Here is a 20094-nt window from a genome sequence, read left to right on the forward strand (position 1 = left end):
TAAAACGACACATGAATGCCTAAAGATACAAAACCTACAAATTTATAAAGATCGTGTAGCATCTAATAAACCATTATCAATCACACACGAAAGCCCATATTATTCAACAACGAAGTAAAAGGTGAAATCTCAACAATAAAACATTAATGAAAAACGATATACAAATAAATAATATAATCCAAATGCAACACAAGCCAACCAAAAAAAAAAAAAAAAATACCATGGTTCAGTATAACTACGTCGATTCCCACTCGATGTGGGTCGATTCAGCAAACCCAGATCCGACTCGCCACCTCTCCTCGTCCTCTCATATCCACCTGACTTGGGCCGCCCATCATCAACATACCGACCTGGAGATCCAAAATGCTTTTGACCCGACTCCCTCGCCCGCACAACCTCCGGCGTGGGCCTCTCCTCCTTGCCCGCAAAACCCGGCCTAAGATGCGGTGGCACAAACTTGTTCGGTTTGGGTGATACAATAACCGAACTAGCTTCCTTCTCCTTCTCCGGAACAAGAACAGGCGTGAAAGACTCTGAACCCGTACCGGTTCGTCCTAGAGGTCGCAGCGAAATGGGGTCAGAACCTGAATCCGTCCGTGGTGGATCAGGAATTTGAGAAGGCGAAGTCTGTAGTTGTTGGTGCGACGAAGGAGGTGAAGGCAACAATGAGGTCACGGGTTTGGGAGTGGGTTTGGTAAGAACAAGCATGCGGCCATGGCTTCTGGAGGAAGGTAACAGAGCTTTGTTACAAGTGTTTGAAGAAGCGATCGAAGAATAAGAAGAGGAAGAGGAAGGTTGTCTAGTTGAGTTGGTGGCGGAGGTGGCGGGAGAGAGATTTTTTTCGAGAACGTGATTGAAGTTGATGGAGGTGTACTTGTTGGTTCTTGCCATCCACCACAACTCCAGGAACGAAGAGATTGAGATTGAGATTTTAGATGTGTTTGCATCAAGGAAACGGTGGGCGGTGGCTTTTGATTTTGGGGGAAATACAAAACAGCAGCAAAGGCTATAGGCAAAAGGCAAAACGATGGGCGAAGTTTCAGAATCGCAAAATTGGATGGTGGGGTCGGTTCCATGTGCCTACGTGGAGAGATCTCAACGGAGGGTTCACAACGACAAAAATTTTCTGCTTCTTTTAAGATCTTCCTTACATTTGTTATTATCATTCATTTTAATTGATTAATTAATATATTAAAAACAAATTCGACACACCCCACAACTTCAAATCTTTGAGTTAGATTTGGATACCTTATATCTTAAAACACTATATAAATTCATGATGTCTCTTTCTAATACAAAATTAAAACTTTAGATCAATAAAAAATAATGTAAATAAAATAAATGATAACTTCTCATTTACTACTCCTTACCGTATTAATTTAAATATATAATTAAAAGTTTATAATTTTAATATTAAAACTGAAGGTTTACTTTACTTTGGATTCAATAATATGTGAATGTCAGCTTCTATTATTTTTGACAGTGATATAGTATAGACAATGTTAAGTTCCATCTAAAATGATACATACGTAAATATATATTATCTTATAAATTTTGAGATTTCCAACAAAAAGTAAAACCTCCCAAAAGGATTGCTGAGTCATAACGTAAAGGCTTATGTAATGTAAAGTGTGTTTATGGCCCAAGAAGTATGGGCCCATCAACCCAAGAGCTGATTTTGACCAACATACTGGACTGGGCTGTGTGCCTTTTAAGACCTTCAGAACAAGCTTAAATATTGTATCAAATCCCTCGTTAGAATCATTTATCATAGCGTTAATTAAAAAATGATGAACGTTGTAGAAGGGGCGGATGATTTGATAGAGCAACAATAACAGATGACTTCATCTGGCCGTTAATTAGTCAATTTTATGATCAAAACTTGAATATGAAAACTCAGTGTCGGTGCTAAGAAAATTAAAGAAATAGAGGAATAAAATGTACAAAATGGGGCCCACAGAAGCATGATTGGTATTTGGTATTTCTTTTATAATTGATACTTGTAGGTGTTATCCAATTCATTCCAACATGACATGTCATGCCAGCCTGCCAAACTCACACTACTAGTACATTATTCCTTTTGTTCATCATTCAAAACTCTAATTAAATTATAACACAATGGCCTTGTAATGAAAACAAGGGGAAATGTCTACTGTTACATCTCTAATTAATTGAAGCAGGAAATTATTAATTGAAATATGTCTTTTATTCACATTTGGCAATTAGCTAATAATATTGGGTTACCTTTTGCTTAACAAAAATTACCAACACTCTAAAAAATTAGAAATTGGGCAATACGTTACTTCAAATGTTTATTTAATCCACGTTATATGGCATTATTCAATTCTAGTATTGCCAGATGAGGACGGCTAGCCACCAGTATAAAAAAAAAAAAAATGGATTATTCAAGGAAGAAAAAACCATAGAAATAAACTTGCTAACTTCGTTTTCTTTTTTCTTGAAGTAAGCTCTTGCATTAATCATATATATTATTAAAAAAAGTTTTGTCTTGACTTAAGACTATAGACTATAGCCAGCTCATTCCAGCAACGAAGTCTCACCCCCACATCTTAACTTATCCCATAAAATCCCACTCCATTCTCCACTGCACACAACAATCATCAACACTTCCTTCACTTCACCATGGCATTCTCTGCTCCTCTCCTAACCCTAACACCTCTCATTCTCCTCCTTCTCTCTCCTCTAATCCAAGCTCAATCTGCCCCCGCCCCCGCCCCCGCTGGCCCCATCAACATCACTGGTATTCTCGACAAAGGTGGCCAATTCACCACTTTCATTAAACTCTTAACCTCAACCCAAGCTGCAAACCAAATTGAAAATCAAATAAACAACTCCAACCAAGGCATGACCGTCTTCGCCCCTACCGATAACGCCTTCAACAACCTCAAAGCCGGTAGCCTCAACCAACTCAATGACCAGGAACAAGTACAGCTTGTTCAATATCATATACTACCGGTATTTTACAAGTTGAACGATCTTTTATTGGTAAGCAACCCGGTTAGGACTCAGGCCTCTAGCTCAGACGGTGGATCCTGGGGGCTAAACTTCACCGGGCGGGCGAACCAAGTGAATGTGTCAACTGGGCTTGTTGAGACACAGGTTAACAATGCTTTAAGGCAAGAGTCTCCATTGGCCGTTTACCAAGTGGACCAGGTTTTGTTGCCTAATGCACTGTTTGGAGTTAAGCCTCCATCTGCAGCTCCAGTCCCGTCTTCAAAAACACCTTCAAGCAGCTCAAACACGACGAGGGCAGCAGCCGATGGACCTACATCTGAAGACAATAGTGGTTCTAGCGGGAGAATTAATATGGGATTAGGGTTGGTTGCTGGTCTGGCATTATTTTGCGTGGGTGTTGTATCCTGAGCATAAGTGAGAGACTGAAGATAAGGCTTTGAAATTGTTGCCGACGTTTTAATATTTTCATTCGTTATTTATTTTTTTTTTTAAAGATTATGGGCTGTAGCTACCTATGTTATTATTTGTATTTCTGTTTTGTTTTAAATTGTATGATTTTTATAATATGAGTTTCATAATTCATATTATGTATTTTCAGCGCCTTGGATCATCTCTTGCTATAATATGAATACGATCCAAATATAGTTGATTATTAACTTATTTAGGAAATATAAAACCCTCTCGAATGCATCTCGTTCTCGTGTCAAGTAATTAGATTATAGATGGAGAAATAATTTTTTTTCTAGGCTATACCGTAACCTTAATTTATTTTCTTTTTCAAATTTATCATATTATAAAAAAAAAATTGTCTTATTTCCGATCATCAACCTCATTGATATGGAGTTAAAAATTAAAATCGTGGGGCCAAAAACACAATATTCATCCCATTATCATTTCTTTTTCTAGTTTCTTCATAATTTTGGCCCCGATAAAGAATCTCAGGAGTAGTTGCAACTGCTCACGTGCTAGATAGATCAGAATTATTAGTAACACTGTCAATCCTCATTCGTATTATTCATTATTTGTGTTATAGAAAACTAATTCCGTGCTCTTTATTAATTTTGTTGATGTTTGATTTTGACATCAACGACTCGCACGTGCAAAGTACTAAAAGAGTTTTAGAAATTACACGTGATGGATTCAATCGATTTGAATATGGTGTTGAGATTATATATGTTTGCAAAAACAAAAATAATAGATAGACAAGAAGCATTTTTATAGTGGTTCAGATGCTTAAAGCGAATCCTACATCCACTGTTATTTGATTATTCCCTGACTATTTCCATGATATTGCCTATAAGGCGTATAAAAATGAAGAAATATTTTGTTTACAGAGAAAAATAAGCTCCCAAATGCCTAACTCTCATATGCCCGACCTTCTCTTTTACGGAGAGAGGTGCTTATTTATACACCTTTGAGATTAATATAATGAGTGCTTTTGCAAGTTGCCTTGACACATGGAGAGCTCTCGGTCATCCTTATTTTAAAATGTGATAGGGTTGGTATAAAATATCTTTGAGGCGATATGGGCTTAACAGCTAGCACACTTTGTCTTTTAGGCACTTGTTGAGCTGACATCGGTGTGACCTTTAAGCACAACAGAAACCCCCCCCCCCCCCCCCCCCCCCCCCCTCTCCCCTGTTTTTAGAGTGCGTAATCACGCTTCAAAAACTCATGTCTTAGATCTGAATAGCTGTCGCACTATAGGCTATAGTCTCAAACTGAAGAGCTCAAATTATGTCTGGCGCGATCGGGTACTAAGAGCTAGGACTACGATTTGAGTGCTGCGACCTGAGCGCTTGGAGCGATCCGAAGCTATGCGCGATCTGATAATTGACATGAAATGTCCAATAAATGAATTCCTGGAGAGAGCTGACGTCAAAAGCCTAAATTCACGACTTAGAGGCCTTAAACGGAGAAGCCAACTTAAAACAACCATAACTTTTGATTCGGAAGGATTTTTGGAGCCCATAAGATATCCACAAAAAGCTCATTCCGAGCTCTATGTCATCATAACGGGAAAACCTAGCTGGGACCATTTTCGGGGCCAAAATCCATCGTTTCGACATGTTTTTGTGCTATTTTCAGTTTTCTAGGCATTTTTTCTAACGCTTGCAGCTGGTCGCAATCCAAGAACTAAGAACTGATCGTGATCTGAGAGCTGAGAACTGACCTGAGGCTATTTGCAATCTCATAACTAAGAGCTGACGATTTGAGAGCTAGAAGCTGATTGCGATATGATAGGGGCTCGACCTGAGAGTCTGAGGCCTGCGATCTAAACGATTTGATGCACACGATCTTAAGCAAACGAGTGAGCTTATGAGCCCAATCAGAGAGTTTAAGGAGCTCGATCAGATAGCATAAAGAGCTCAATTTGAGATCATAAAGAGCTCGATCAGAGAGCATAAAGAGTTCGATTTGAGAACACAAGAAGTTCTATCAAAAAGCATGGAGCTTGATCTGAGAACATAAGAAGTTCAATTAGAAAGCACAGAGCTTGATCTGAGAACAGAAAAAGTTCTATCAGAAAGCTTGAAACTTGATATGAGAACAGAAGGAGTTCGATTAGAAAGCGCAAAGCTTGAACACAATGAGTTCGATCAGAAAGCGCGAAGCTTGATCTGAGAACTCGAGATCAGCGATCTAAGCACTCGAAAGTGCAATCTAGCCACTCAGAAGCGCGATCTAAATTATTTGAACGCGTGATCTCAATGATCTTGAACGCGCGATCTGGATGATATGAGCGTGCGATCTGCAATCTGGCCATGCGATACAAGAGCTCTAATGCGTGCAATCTAATCATGCCATCAGAGAGCTAGAGATCTGAGCGATCTGAGCGCGTGATCTTAACGATCTTGAACAAGCGACTTGCAATCTAGCCACGCGATCCGAGTACACTGATGCGTGTAATCTGATCACATCATCTGAGAGCTCTAATGTGTGCGATTTGCGATCTGGCCACGCGATCTGAAAGCTCTAATGCGTGCGATCCGATCACACCATCTGAGAGCTAGAGATCTGAGTGCGTGATCTCAGCGATCTTGAACACGAGATCTGAGCGTGTGATCTACGAACTGGCGACACGATCTGAGAGCCCTGATGTTTGCGATCTGATCACCATCTGATGGCTTTGATGTGTGCGATCTATGATCTGGTCGATCTGGCCACACCATCTGAGAGCTTTGATACGTGCGGTCAGAGCTCTGACCATACAATCTGAGAGCTCTGATGCATGCGATCTGCGATCTGACCAAGCCATCTAAGAGCTCTGATGCGTGCAATCTGTGATCTGGCCACGCGATCTGAGAGTTTTGATACGCGCGATCTACGATCTGACCACTCCATTTGAGAGCTCTAATGCGTGCGATCTATGATCTAACCACGCCATCTAAGAGCTAGAGATCTGAGTGCTCAAGGTACATGATCTCAATGATCTTGAACGCGCGATCTGCGATCTAGCCAAGCAATCTGAGAGCTCTGATGTGTGAGATCTAATCATGCCATCTAAGAGCTTTAATGCGTGTGATCTAATCATGCCATCTGAGAGTTAGAGATCTGAGCGTGTGATCTTAATGATCTTGAACGCGCGATCTGAGCGTGAAATCTGCGAACTGGTCACGCGATCCAAGAGCTCTGATGCCTGCGATCTGATCATGCCATCTAAGAGCTCTGATGAGTGCGATATGGATCTGGACACGCGATTTGAGAGCTCTAATACACGCGATCTAAGAAATCTGATGCTTGTGATCTGTGATCTAGCCACGCCATCTGAGAGCTCTGACCACGCGATCTAAGAGCTCTGATGCGTGTGATCTGACCACACCATCTGAGAGCTTTGATGCGTGCGATCTACGATCTGGCCGAGCGATCTGAGAGCTCTGATACATGCGATTTGAGAGCTCTGATGCGTGTGATCTACGATCTGACCACACCATCTGAGAGCTCTGATGCGTGCGATCTATGATCTGACACGCCATCTAAGAGTTAGAGATCTGAGTGATCTTAGCACATGATTTCAACGATCTTGAACGCGCGATCTGAGCATGAGATCTGCGATCTGGCCACACAATCCGAGAGCTCTGATGTGTGAGATTTGATCACGCTATCTAAGAGCTCTGTTGTGTGAGATTTGATCACGCCATCTAAGAGCTCTGATGCGTGCGATCTAATCACGCCATCTAAAAGCTAGAGATCTGAGCTATCTAAGCGCATGATCTCAGCGATCTTGAACTTACGATCTGAGCGTGTGATCTACGATCTGGTCACGCGATTCGAGAGCTCTGATGCGTGTAATCTGATCATGCCATCTGAGAGCTCTGATGCGTGCGATCTGTGGTCTGGCCACGCGATCCAATAGCTCTAATGTGTGCGATCTGATCATGCCATTTGAGAGCTAGAGATCTGAGCAATCTGAGCACGTGATCTTTTCGATCTTGAACGCGCGATCTGAGTGTGTGATCTGCGAACTGGCCACGCAATCCTAGAGCTCTGAAGCCTGCGATCTGATCATGCTATCAGAGAGCGTTGATGCGTGCGATCTGCGATATGGCCACGCTATCTGAGAGCTCTAATGCGTGCGATCTGTGATCTAACCACGCCATCTGAGAGCTCTGATGCATGTGAGTCTGAGAGCTCTGATGTGTGTGATATGCGATCTAACCACACCACCTGAGAGCTTTTATGCGTGCGATCTGCTATCTAGCCACGCGATCCGAGAACTTTGATGCGTGCGATCTGATCACGCCATCTGAGAGCTTTGATGTGTGCGATCTGCGATCTGGCCACGCGATCTGAGAGTTCTATTGCGTGCGATCTGCGATTTGGCCATGCTATCTAAGAGCTCTAATGTGTGGGATCTGCGATCTGATAGCTCTGATGCGTGCGATCTGACCTTGCCATCTGAGAGGCCTGATGTGTACGATCTGGCCACGCGATCTGAGAGCTCTTATGTGTGCGATCTGCGATTTGGTCACATGATATAAGAGCTCTAATGCGTGCAATCTGCGATCTGACCACGTCATCTAAGAGCTCTAATGCGTGCAATCTGTAATGTAACCACGCCATCTGAGAGCTCTGATGTGTGCGATCTGTGATCTGGCCACGGAATTTGAAGCTAAAGATCAGCGATCTTAAGCTGAAAATTTGAGAGCTCTAATGCGTGCGATTTGCGATCTAGCCGCGTGATTTCAGATCTCTGATACATGCGATCTACGATTTGGCCACACAATCGGAAAGCTTTGATGCGTGCGATCTGTGGTCTGGCCACACGATCAGGGAGCTTGGATGCAGGTTCGAGACCTGTATGGGCCACCAAACTATTGATGCTTGATTGTAATACTAACGACTCGCACGTGCAAAGTGCTAAGAGAGTTTTAAAAATTACACATGATAGATTCATGAGATTTAAATATGGTGCTGAGATTATATATGTTTGCAGAAACATAAATAATAGATAGACAAGAGTGATTTTTATAGTAGTTCGGATGCTTAAAGCGAATCCTACATCCATTGTTATTTTATTATTCCCTGACTATTTCCATGATATTGCCTGTAAGATATACAAAGATGGAGAAATACTTTGTTTATAGAGAAAAATAAGCTCTCATGTGCCTAACTCTCGTATGCCTAGCCTCTTTTTTTATGAAGAGAGGTGCCCATTTATACACCTTTGAGGTTAATGTAATGAGTGCTTTTGCAAGTTGCCTTGACACATGGAGAGCTTTCATTTATTCTTATCTGAAAATGAGATAAAGTTGGTATAAAATATCTTTGAGGCGGTATGGGCTTGATAGGTAGTACACTTTGTCTTTTAGGCACTTATTAAGCTGACATCAGTGTGACTTTTTAGGTACAACAAATTTAATCAAGTGAAAACCAATAAATAACAATTTTATGAAGCTGAATTGCTCCAACACAAATACAACAACAATTTAATCGCAAAGTGAAGCATTATACATATACGCTAATGCGTAAATATCACACCTCTCCATTAAAGTTAGTTGGACTGGATCTTCTTTCTTCGAAATGTTAATATTTGATATAAGATAAGAATTACTATCACAAGCTCACAGCTCTCCATTGAAACATGCATTAATTTTTAAAAGAGTAAACCATGTTCCCGCCCAAGGTTTTAGTGAATCTACAAGTTCCCACCCCTAGTTTCATAAATTTCAGATTCTCACCCTTAAATTAATAATTTTGTTTTTAATATACTGGTGATAGAGTAAAGTGGTCATTTGTGTTGGATTAAATTTGAAATATAAATAAAAATTTCAAAATAATCCTCCACATCTCAAATTTCTCTCACAAGCACCCTCTCTCAACTCACCACCATTGTTGTCGCTGTTGCTGATGGTATTTTGTGGATCCCTATCAGATTTCTCACCCAAATCAACAAAATTCATCACCCTTAACCAAACAATCAGACTTCCTCATAGAACCAAACAATCAATCAACAAATCAAAAGAAAAAACCTAGAAAAAAACAATCAAACGAAATGAATCGTCGTTGTGTAGCCGGTGAACAGCGGGATACCGTGGTCGGGGATGATGAGAGTTTTGGAGAGGGGATGCCGGTGAGCCAAGGGTGGTGGTGGGAGGGGTTAAGGCCGTCGAAATCAAACGAAATTTGGCTTGGGACAATCACTTGTTGTACGAAAGAAAACTGGCAGTGGCCAGCGAATGGCGGATGAGTTCGTAGGGGAAGAGGGTGAGGTTCTGGTGGTGGATGGACAACGGTGTTGTGGGTGGTGTTGGGGAAGGTTGCAGGCTCCAAAAAAGGGCCAAATCGACTGAAAAGGAAGTCGCGCATGGCGTGGAAATGGTTGCGGGAATGGCCAAAATCCAGTCAAATGGACAGTCGGCTTGAGGCTTGTGAGGATGGGCTAAGGGTGGTGACTCCAGTCGTTTCCGGTGAGAATACTGGTTGGAATCTGCTCTAAACTATGCCAAGGGTGTTATTGAAATACATTTGAAAATAATATGGGTTATTTTCTAATTCTACTAATGTGGGGGTTAAAAAGTAATTTATTAATTTATTAGTCAAGGGTAGTTTGGTAATAGCATTCACTATACTGTATCAGAGCCCAAAATTCACTAAAAGTACTGATTTAAGAATGAAAATCTGGAATTTATGAAACCAGGGGTGAGAACTTGTAGATTCGTGAAACCTTAGGTGGGACATGTCATTTACTCTATTTAAAAAGTGATATTAATAGCAAAATCTCATAATTTCCAATCAATTCATTCAATATTTCCTTTTTTTGGAGGACAAATTCTCACATTTAAATTATGTCTTAGATGTACTAATACCCCACCCCATTCGCTCAGAAATCTTGGTTCAAATTCTCCGATACTGGGTAAAAGATGCCTCTTCTTTACATTTATTATGGTTCTTTCTGCACGAGTATTTTAATTTGAATTGGAATAGTCTTAGTAATTCAAAGAAATCTATTTCCATTTTTTCAAAAAGTAATTCAAGATTATTCTTGTTCCTATATAATTCTCATGTATGTGAATATGAATCCATCTTCTTTTTTCTCCGTAACCAATCTTCTCATTTACGATCAACATCTTTTGGAGTCCTTCTTGAGCGTTGAATCACTAAGGCTGACTTTCGTCCCTGCTTGACAGGTGGGTCTTGCAGTCAAGCTCCCTTATGCCTTTGCACTCGAGGGCCAATCTCCGTCCGGCTTGAGGAAACCTTTGCACGCCTCCGTTACCTTTTGGGAGGCCTACGCCCCATAAGTGCAAGAGTTTTAACCTTCCATGGATATGTTCACAGCGTCACTCTTCACACTAGAACATCTACTTAGAAGTTCTCATTAGTTCCTAATTCTTTATAGTGTGACATAAATGTGAAATTAATTTCCTTTGTTTTAGGCATCGAGCAAACTCTATTCTGAAACGACCAAACAGGGGTTGCAATCTGCAAGAGTACCGGACACAAAGCATCCTATTTTTTTCAATTATCACTAATAATATTATGTGGTTGGTAATCAGCAGTATACAATTACTGTAAAAATTAACGATGAAGTTAAAATTTCCGCATCACTTGTGAATATTGAACGTAATTTCGTCCGAATATTCTTTTAACTAAAAATTAATGAACAATATTATTGAACAGTGTTGCGGGCTGAGCCTTAATCCAAAAGGCATGTCTATCGTCGCAGGATTGAATGGAAGAGAATGTGAAGGATCTCACATTTTCAAGAACCCCCTTCCTGTCTAATGTAAGATTTTTGGAGTGGAGCACCCTGGCTACCTCTCTTTTGGGCGTCGGGTTGAGGATACGTTGGTTTGATACCACTTGTAACAGGGGTTCCGAACCCTTTATAAGCTCGATGTGGGATTTTTGGAGTGAAGCGCCATGCCTACCTCTCCCTCGGCGCTCAGGCGCGTCACTTTATAGCCTTCTTAAAATTTGCAAAAGATACAAATGACTTTTTGTGCAAAATTTTCATTCTTGTTTTAATGGGCATGATAATAGCAGAGAATGACGTGCTGACGTCGCCTTGCTATAGATGTAACGTGTTTTAATTTCNCCACCAAAACTATGATTTCACGTTCAGTTTTTGCTGCTTCTAAGAAACTTCATCAATCAATCTTTCGTAAACCAACTCTTCATCTTCTTCCTTCTTCTTTTTCTTCTTTCTCTTCAACACCCCATCAAGATTCTCACAATCTCTACAAACTCAACCACAAAGACTGGTTATCACCAAACGAAGTCTTGAAAATTTTCTCCAATCTCAAAGAACCCACCTCCATAATCTCAGTCCTAAACCAGTACTCTCAGAGAAAAGACTATAAACCCAATGAAGCTCTTTTCACTCTCGTCATCAACCACCTCGCTCAAGCCAAAAGCTTTGATGCCATTGAACACATTATGCAAAGAATCAAAGTTGAACGCAGCTGTCGTTTATCCGATGAGTTTTTCTATAATGTCGTCAAGATTTATGGGAATCAAGCTGGGAGAATTAAGAAAGCTATTGACACCCTATTTGACATGCCAAATGGTTATAAGTGTTGGCCGAGTGTTAAAACTTTTAATTTTGTGCTGAATTTGCTTGTTGCAAACAAACTGTTTGATGAAATTCATGAGATTTATTTGAGTGCAAATAGGCTTGGTATTGAGATTGATGAATGTTGTCTTAATATTCTTGTTAAAGGGTTGTGTGAAAATGGGAATTTGGAGGCCGCGTTTTATGTGCTTGATGAATTTCCTAAGCAGAATTGTAGGCCGAATGTGAGGACATTTTCGACTTTGATGCATGGTTTATGTGAGAAGGGGAAGCTTGAGGAGGCATTTGGGTTGCTTGAAAGGATGGAAAGAGAGGGAATTGATGCGGATACGATCACGTTTAACATATTGATTTCGGGGCTTAGGAAGCAAGGCAAGGTTGAGGAGGGGATGAAGCTTTTGGAGAGAATGAAGGTTAAGGGGTGTTATCCAAATGCAGGCTCTTATCAAGAGGTTTTGTATGGATTGCTTGATAAGGAGAGGTTTATGGAGGCGAAAGAAATTTTGGGTCGAATGATTTGTGCGCATATGAGTCCTAGTTTTGTTTCATACAAGAAGCTGATTCATGGACTTTGCAGTGAGAAGTTAGTGGAGGATGTGGATTTGGTTTTGAAGCAGATGGTGCAACAAGGTTTTGTTCCGAGAATGGGGATGTGGAGGGCGATTGTTCGATGTGTGTTGTCAGGGAATAATGCTAATATTTGTCTAGATGAAATTGTTGATAGCTAGGTGATTGAGTTGAGTAGATATTTATGGTTCTTGTTTTCTGTGGTCCTTGAAAGTGGACAGGAAATGATGTTGGTGGAAAATCAATGGTATGCTGAAACAGGTTTGAAACTCGTCAACTGGATTGGACTGAATGGAGGAAGCTGAAGATGCTTCAGCCTGTATTATTATCTTCAAGTTGACACTTTTAGCCTGGAACTGACATCACACATTTAAACTGATAATTGTGATCCTTTAACCGTTTATTCATCAAACAAAGATTTCAAGCAGAGCTTCTGGCCTTGACTACCCATTTCACATTTTAGGCATAGCTGGTGTATTTGGCGGCTTCTTATCCAGTACTATGCATGGTTCCTTGATAACCTCTAGTTGGATCAGGGAAACCACAGAAAACGAATCCGCTAATGAAGGTTAATGATTCAGTCAAGAGGAAGAAACTTATAATATCGTAGCTGGTCATGGTTATTTTGGCTGATTGATCTTTCAATACTGTAATGTGCATATGTATTCCTAGTTCTTAATCTCGTTATTGCTAAATCAATTTGAGGGATCAGTTGCCCTTGGATCTTTATCCTGGTCTCTTGTAACCCCTGGCAATGGTGGTGATATCAAAAGTCTACCTATATGTTCAAGCCATATTGTTGTTTAGGATCTAAAACGATTCTCGCATAAACAATTGTTTCTTTAAATCCTGCTACACGCGCATTCATTCAATAAACAGTTGTTTGATTTAATATTTTTATGCACAATGTCCCTTTTATGCAAAATGTCCGCGGAAACTAAAGAGATAAAGCAAAATTAGTCCAAAATTCGTCCTGTAATTGTATTCTGTAAACTGCTATACAGAAATGCTGACATGAAATACAAGCATACCCACAAGAACACATTACACCTGAAGCTGCAGCAGGACTTTCCAAAGCTAGTACCGACCATCCTATTTGGATGCTATACAGAGTAAGAAAATCAACAAATGAACAGAATAGAGCAAAATTTTAATGTTCACCCTGTTATTTACTCGGCATTTGACAACACTAACAACTATGAGATAATATTTTCAGCTGAGCGAGATTTTTTATTTTCTGTGTGTTTCATATCCTCCTCAGAAAGCTTTGGAGTTACAGACACGATGAGTTCATTACCACTCCCATCCAATTTGCTTATCTCGTTATCCCATTTCTTCTCATCAGCCTCAACACTCATTTTCTCCCTTTGGTCCTCAGCATCCATCTCAGGATCACTTGAACCAGTCTGAACAATACGCTCCTTGGTATTACAAGACTCATCATCGTTTCCCCACTCAGGTATTTTTTCAACTATGGAGGGTGATTGAAAAGAATCATCATGAGAAGAGTCAGATTCCGGATAAATTTCTCGTTCAGTCCCTGTAGTTGAATCACCTGGAGATTTTCTAGACCCTTTTCGGGAAAGTACATGCTTTATGTTGCGTGCTCGCTTCTCTGCCTGTTTCAGAATGCTCTTTGCCGTAACTTTCATATGCTTCCTTTCAGGGCTTTCTTGATTACTTGTCTTTTCAGGGCTTTCTGGATTACTTCCATCTGAATTAATACATACTTCTTTCAGAACGCTACCAGAAATGGGCCCTGGAAGGTCTTCTACAATGAACTTCACACCAACATCCCTAGAATTGGCTGCTTTAAGGTTAGCATGTGGAGATGTAACAGGCTCTGAAATGCTGCCTGAATAATCCCCCCTTTTAGGACTCCTTTGAAACATAGAACCAATCTTTCGTAAGCCCCGCCGAACTGAATTTATAGGATTTTTACCCTCAGAAATTTCATCAGTACTGCTGCTGTCATTGTTCAAGGATCCAAATGCTGCTGAATTGTTGCTGTGAGAGGAATCATTATGCACTCTCTCGATCTGGGTATCAATGCGCCTGCTCTTCCCTTTTCTAGGCTCCCAAGTCTGTGCTACTTCACTTCCTGGGTGATGAACCCATATCCCACACTCCTCTTGCCCCTCAATGTTTATAGGTTCAAAATTATCAGCCATCTTTGGTGACTTATCTGACGTTACAGATGAAAAGGAACCTCCACGAGTCTCATTGGCAAAGGAGTTCTGTATGTCTTCCTTGCTTCTTAGCTCCTCTTCATCTTGAACTCCTTCCTTGTTTAATGTTTCCTCATCCCAAGGATGTTGCCCAGGATTCTCCCCCTGCTAAAATTTATGCCAGAAATTCATGTCAAACTTACTGCACATTTCAGCGATCCATGTAAGTATTCCACCATAAGGTAGTGCAACATCTTATTTTCAGTAGTAGTTCAGTCAAACCTTATAGGAAAATACCTTTGCACTCTCTTCAGTTACTGTTATTGCGAGATGCAGCCTGCCCATTTTAATGTTCTTAAGAGGTATCCACATGTCGTGTCTCTGACCATCCCTAAGATCACTGATATTTATGGTACAGTCACTGCAGCAGATAGCAGAAGAATCAATCATTTAAAACATTTGAATTCTAATTTTCCGTGGTTTAGAGTGAATGACTACATCAGAAGCGTGAAAACAAAGCCAAAACAGAAAACTAGGATAGCAGCATAACATCGACAGCCAAAATGGAAAACCAGGATAGGAGCATGGAAAACCAGGATAGGAGCATAACATCAACGGCCAAAACATAAAACAAGAATCAAATCACAGAATCAATATCAACATCCATTTCTAAGGTGAATCAAATAGAAGATAATGATAACTGTTGCCAGGAACCTGAAAGTTATTAAATGATTGAAACCAAAACCGTAAGAGTACAGGCATGCCAAAGTACAATAAATTTGCATCGCTAAGTTTTGGGACAAACTAAAATCTCAAAGAACACTTCCGGGTATGCATCAATTGTTCCGACTGGGACAACAACTCTTCCTTTCATTCCTATACATGTATTAGAGTATAATCCGTGCTTTGCCATCTAGGAGAAGGGTTTTCTAGGAGCAGTTGCTCCAACAGAAAAAGAAGATGAGTAACTATTAATAGTGTTATTCTGAGGTGCAAACATGAGAAGCAGTTGGCACTTACAGCATGAGGATTACTCATATTAGCTATTCACTTTGTTAAGATGGTATGTTTTATTAATACACAAAAACCTGGAAATATAACTGCATTGCACTTTTTCCAACAATGGATGCAACTGTTGTGAGGAGGCATGACAACTAGGAAGTTTAGAGAATTACCCAAGGGTATCATCCACAAAATGGTCTTTGTCACGAACTTCAATAGATAGCACATTAGGTGAATCCCATGAACATATGGGGACCTTAAATTCCTCTTGCCATTTTGGAGTCAAAGTTTTCTTTTGTGTCTTAGTCCTGAATCTGTACTGTCCAAGTTGCCCCTTCACATAGGGATCAGCCAAACCTGAAAAATTCATTCCAATCATTAACAAATCACGACGATTTGAATACTATGTGATGGGAAATGACTCATAAAATATTAAAGCCCAACCATTTAAATCTGATGGTTTCATGTCAGATGCTTCAACAACTTCAATAATTGCATGTGCAACAGGTTCCTTCACATCAACAGAGAACCAATTATCTGAAAAGCATATAATTAACAAAGAGGTAAAGTTTAGCTTATCGGTGAGAAAATAGAGGAGTGAAGTACTAAAAAAGTTGAACAACTGGCAACAAATTCTACAACAGATTGTCAAATGTGTTCCAATGCAAAAAGAACCTAAAACAAACTGTCAATATCCACATGTTTCTTCAAATACGGAAAGATGACTTAAATCAGGAACTAAGTTGATGAGAATCATGTGGCAATTGCAAGTCACTGCGAATAATTTTAACACAGCAAACTGTGATTCAACGTCACAGGTACTCTATTTTTACGTCTTCTATTGAGAAGACACTAGATTTGGACACCTATCAAGATTTCCCTCTAAATCTTTTGTTTATATACCCTTTTCAAAAGCCAACATAAAAGTTAATATGAACATGCTGTAATTGTTAATTTCCTTTACCTCACTTACTCTCCTAATGATTTTTGAGGACAAGTGCTACATCCATGTTTTTGTTCCCTTGTCCTTCCCAAATACCATAGTTATGCATTACTATTTTAAATTCACTTTAGCACTGGTATATTATTATGCCTATCTACAGTTAGAAGCCTGATTGCTCTCTATGGTCTCCTTTTTTGATCCTTACTTCTGTTGTTGTTCTTTCTTGCCCTAAAAAGGAGATGAGAGTGAACCAATGGGTCTTTTGCAGAATGCATGAATCTTGTCATGCACTCTCACTACACAATCCCTTTATTTTTTTATTATTTTTTTATTTTAGAAGAAACATAAGCAATCCCTTTATTAAACCTTCTCACAATGCAAGTACCTCACTCTACCGAAGCATTATCCATATTAAACTTCAAATAATGAAGGAATATGTCCCAATAGAAAATAATGGACCAAAAGAAATGTTATCAACTAATGACCACTCCTAAAAATAGCACAAACCCTATAAGAAGATTTCTGCGGTAAATTAATTACCTGGCTGTGGTGAGGTAAACTTCTCCATATCTACAACCAGCATATTGGGCTGCAAAAAGATAAATTATAAGATCTGAATTCAATCCAGATAGAAATGTTTCTGGTTTTGGGACCTATAGCTGCATCCCAAAATAAAATGTTGATTTTTAGATTAAAGAAAAAAAGATGACAACTTAATGAGTGCAAAAGGAAAGTAACCTCAACAAGTGTCTGCTCAAATGCGACGGATAGAAGCTTGTCCTAATCAAAGAGAAGACAATACAAACAAGATTAAAAGAGGAAGAGAGAAATTTATGAACCAAAACAGATAAATTCATTCTACAAAAAGTGAATTAAACTTACTAGCCATCCAGCAATTCCTGGAAGCTCTGTAACATCAAGCCCGTGAGTGAAGATAGGTTTTACAGTCATCTGAAAATATGGAGGCTCAGAAAAGCATAACCTCAAACGGCCAAGGAAAGGCCACTGACGAAGAAACTTCACCCCAATCAAAACCTACAAGAGGATAGTCGTATCACTTAAAGTCAGAACAATTCCATAGTTCTTCAGTTAAAAGTAACAAAATCCAATATCAACTGACCAATATTTATTTTAGAGAGGAATGAATGCCATTCAATTAACATAAAAATCTGTACCTTCCCTTCAACGTGCATGCCTGTCACATGCAACTTTGCCCACATTCCAAATCCTAGTCTTTTTCTCAATTTCACAGCAATTATTGCGCTCATATCATCTGCTGTGAGAAAGTTCATACCCAACTCTAATACCTGCCAATATCACACAGTAAACTCTCCCTGAGGTTGTTAAAAGAATAAACTGAAGGACCGCCACAGAAAAAAACATGCTCCAAGATGTCTAGGGTAGTATTTATTTTAACATACCAAGTGGTCATCATCATTAGAATGGCGAAGAACCCTCATTTCTGTAAACATAGGTGGGTTTCTGCCCAGGTATAGGTGCTGAACCACAGCTTCCTTCTGCCCACGTAAGATATGTTATTAGCAGTATACTCATATTTTGGATCTAAACTTAATCTACCTAGAAAAGTTACAAATTTCCACATACGTTCATACATGCAGACAACCACACCTAGTACTGGACATGGTATTACCAAAATTTGGTAATCATACAGCTACTTCGTATCCTTCAATAAAACTGAAATATGCAATAAAGAATTCTTTACTTTTGCCATTTTTACACTAGTATTGTGCCAACCATTCCACCATCACAGAACATCCTTACACAGTGACCATAACAAAGCAGTTTGTATTAATCGAATCAACAGCTAAAAGAATAACTAAAAAAGAATTTGATACGGTCAATTCAGAAAGAGATGAGATTCGTACGGCGGTCCAGGGTTTGTACTTATCCAGAAACCAAGGTATAATTGGGAGCAAAATCTTCTGCGAAGCAATCTGTTCCAAGCATATAGGCCATATATTTGCAACAGCATGATTCAGCCATCTCACCGTTTCAGAATCCGAAAGCACCTGAAAGTAAAGAGAAAGCAATAAACCAGTAAAGCATCAGAGCATCCAAGTTAAAGTCTTTTTTCCAGGAATCAGAAAAAGAACAAGAATAAACCCATTTTTGTTTTAAAATATGTATGGTATGCAGCGAAGAGAATCGCAAAAGTGCAAAGCAAATCTACCTTTACTCTGTCCAATTAAAAGAGAAACTTTATCCTTAGTTACAACATCTTCTTCTTTTTCAGAATATCAAAGAAAACAAGACCCCCTTTCTATAGAATTCAATCAAAATATTTAACTTTGTTAAAGTTTCTTCTCCACTTTCCCCTTCTCAAAAATCTCTTCAACCCAGATACTCAAATAAATCAAAATGCCCCTTAAACACAACTAAAAAGTCAAATGTAACAACATGGACCCAGATGCTTACTAAATTAAAAAATTAAAACCAAAAAGAAATAAGAAAGAAAATTTGATTACCCTTCTCTGATAAGATTGCTTCCTCTCCTCAAACTGTAATTTTCTCCTCAATCTCTCAACATATTGCTCATGAACCTTTCACAACACAAAGGAAACAAAACAATTACTTCACCATAAACTTAACATGTTAAAACCCAAATTAATCAAACGAAATCAATAAACTTACCAAGTAAAGATAAATTAAAGAAATAAAAAAAACTATAGGACCGCATCGATTGAACGAAGAAAGCAACCAAAGAAACAAGAAGACAATGCCCACATGATGCATTATCGAAACCTCCATTAAAGTATACATCTTTAGTTTCCAGAAAACTTAGATTTCTTCGTATAATGGAAACAAAATCATCAACTTTAGAGAATAATTATAACTTCCTCAAACCGAACTCAACTTAAACTGAAGGGGTTTTATTTGTATTTCTGTTTCTGACACTTTGACAGTTACAAATTTTGACATGGGTTTGTTTGTTTTGTCTTCCTGTTGTTTTAAAACGGAGATAAGTGAAAGAAGCAGAGGCGGAAGGAGGAGAGTTATTAAGAGATTTATCAGGTTAATTACCCACCCTCCCTAGGTAGTTGTCTGAAAACGGTACCGTAGAGAAGAAGTTAACGATTATTTTAATTAATTAACTAATTGAAAAGACAATGTTAGAATGATCAACAGGTAGGAAAATTGACTGTCTTTTAGTGACACGTGTCAATACGTGTCCAGTCAGTGTGGCGTTGTGGGCCCTTGTTATGTTTTGGTAAGTTGGTTCACAATGTTGCCTAAGAGAGAAGGGATATCTTTTGCCTGGTTTTACAAAAATGATTTATCTTAAAAATAAAATAATTTCAATATATTATATATATAAAATAGTTATATTCAAATATTTTTAAAAGGAATATGTTAAGATAACGTGTTACAATTTATATAAAAGTGAAAAGAAATAGTTT

The 20094-nt window shown here is 39.2% G+C and overlaps 4 protein-coding genes across 6 annotated transcripts; 2 read left to right on the forward strand and 2 right to left on the reverse strand.

Annotated features, from left to right (window-relative positions):
* On the reverse strand, nt 1-897 carry LOC116115218. Its single transcript, XM_031401376.1, has one exon. The coding sequence runs from the start codon at nt 889-891 to the stop codon at nt 130-132; it is 762 nt and encodes a 253-aa protein (XP_031257236.1). The 5' UTR covers nt 892-897; the 3' UTR covers nt 1-129.
* A 1746-nt stretch (nt 898-2643) lies between these two features.
* Nucleotides 2644-3418, forward strand: LOC116115219 (fasciclin-like arabinogalactan protein 13). Its single transcript, XM_031401378.1, has one exon. The coding sequence runs from the start codon at nt 2644-2646 to the stop codon at nt 3382-3384; it is 741 nt and encodes a 246-aa protein (XP_031257238.1). The 3' UTR covers nt 3385-3418.
* Nucleotides 3419-11527: 8109 nt separating this feature from the next.
* LOC116115208 (pentatricopeptide repeat-containing protein At3g14580, mitochondrial-like) lies at nt 11528-13417 on the forward strand. The gene has a single exon (XM_031401368.1). The coding sequence runs from the start codon at nt 11530-11532 to the stop codon at nt 12721-12723; it is 1194 nt and encodes a 397-aa protein (XP_031257228.1). The 5' UTR covers nt 11528-11529; the 3' UTR covers nt 12724-13417.
* A 101-nt stretch (nt 13418-13518) lies between these two features.
* Nucleotides 13519-19688, reverse strand: LOC116115207 (C2 domain-containing protein At1g53590-like). Of its 3 annotated transcripts, none has more exons than XM_031401366.1 (12): nt 19328-19688; nt 19162-19236; nt 18562-18705; nt 18097-18192; nt 17851-17982; nt 17558-17710; nt 17414-17455; nt 17216-17264; nt 16177-16269; nt 15906-16089; nt 15028-15151; nt 13519-14895 (listed from the first exon to the last, which is right to left on the reverse strand). In XM_031401366.1, the coding sequence occupies exons 1-12, from the start codon at nt 19454-19456 to the stop codon at nt 13759-13761; spliced, it is 2358 nt and encodes a 785-aa protein (XP_031257226.1). In that variant the 5' UTR covers nt 19457-19688; the 3' UTR covers nt 13519-13758. The 3 variants fall into 3 exon arrangements, with proteins under 3 accessions (XP_031257226.1, XP_031257225.1, XP_031257227.1); XM_031401365.1 differs by having other exon boundaries at nt 13519-14898; nt 19328-19687; XM_031401367.1 differs by lacking the exons at nt 18562-18705; nt 19162-19236; nt 19328-19688 and adding an exon at nt 18281-18411 and having other exon boundaries at nt 13519-14898.
* Nucleotides 19689-20094: the final 406 nt, after the last annotated feature.

Source organism: Pistacia vera, unplaced genomic scaffold (genome assembly GCF_008641045.1).
Source record: "Pistacia vera cultivar Batoury unplaced genomic scaffold, PisVer_v2 Contig733, whole genome shotgun sequence".
NCBI classification, from domain to species: domain Eukaryota; kingdom Viridiplantae; phylum Streptophyta; class Magnoliopsida; order Sapindales; family Anacardiaceae; genus Pistacia; species Pistacia vera.

Excerpts from the sequence above, each read along its gene's own strand:
- LOC116115218 (XM_031401376.1), bottom strand. The coding sequence starts at position 891 with ATGGCAAGAACCAACAAGTACACCTCCATCAACTTCAATCACGTTCTC.
- LOC116115208 (XM_031401368.1), top strand. The coding sequence starts at position 11,530 with ATGATTTCACGTTCAGTTTTTGCTGCTTCTAAGAAACTTCATCAATCA.
- LOC116115219 (XM_031401378.1), top strand. The coding sequence starts at position 2,644 with ATGGCATTCTCTGCTCCTCTCCTAACCCTAACACCTCTCATTCTCCTC.
- LOC116115207 (XM_031401365.1), bottom strand. The coding sequence starts at position 19,456 with ATGTATACTTTAATGGAGGTTTCGATAATGCATCATGTGGGCATTGTC. Across the intron at positions 17,983-18,096 it reads CTAATGATGATGACCACTTG|GTATTAGAGTTGGGTATGAA; the intron begins GTATGTTAAAAT and ends TGATATTGGCAG. Across the intron at positions 16,270-17,215 it reads GTTTACCTCACCACAGCCAG|ATAATTGGTTCTCTGTTGAT; the intron begins GTAATTAATTTA and ends TATGCTTTTCAG.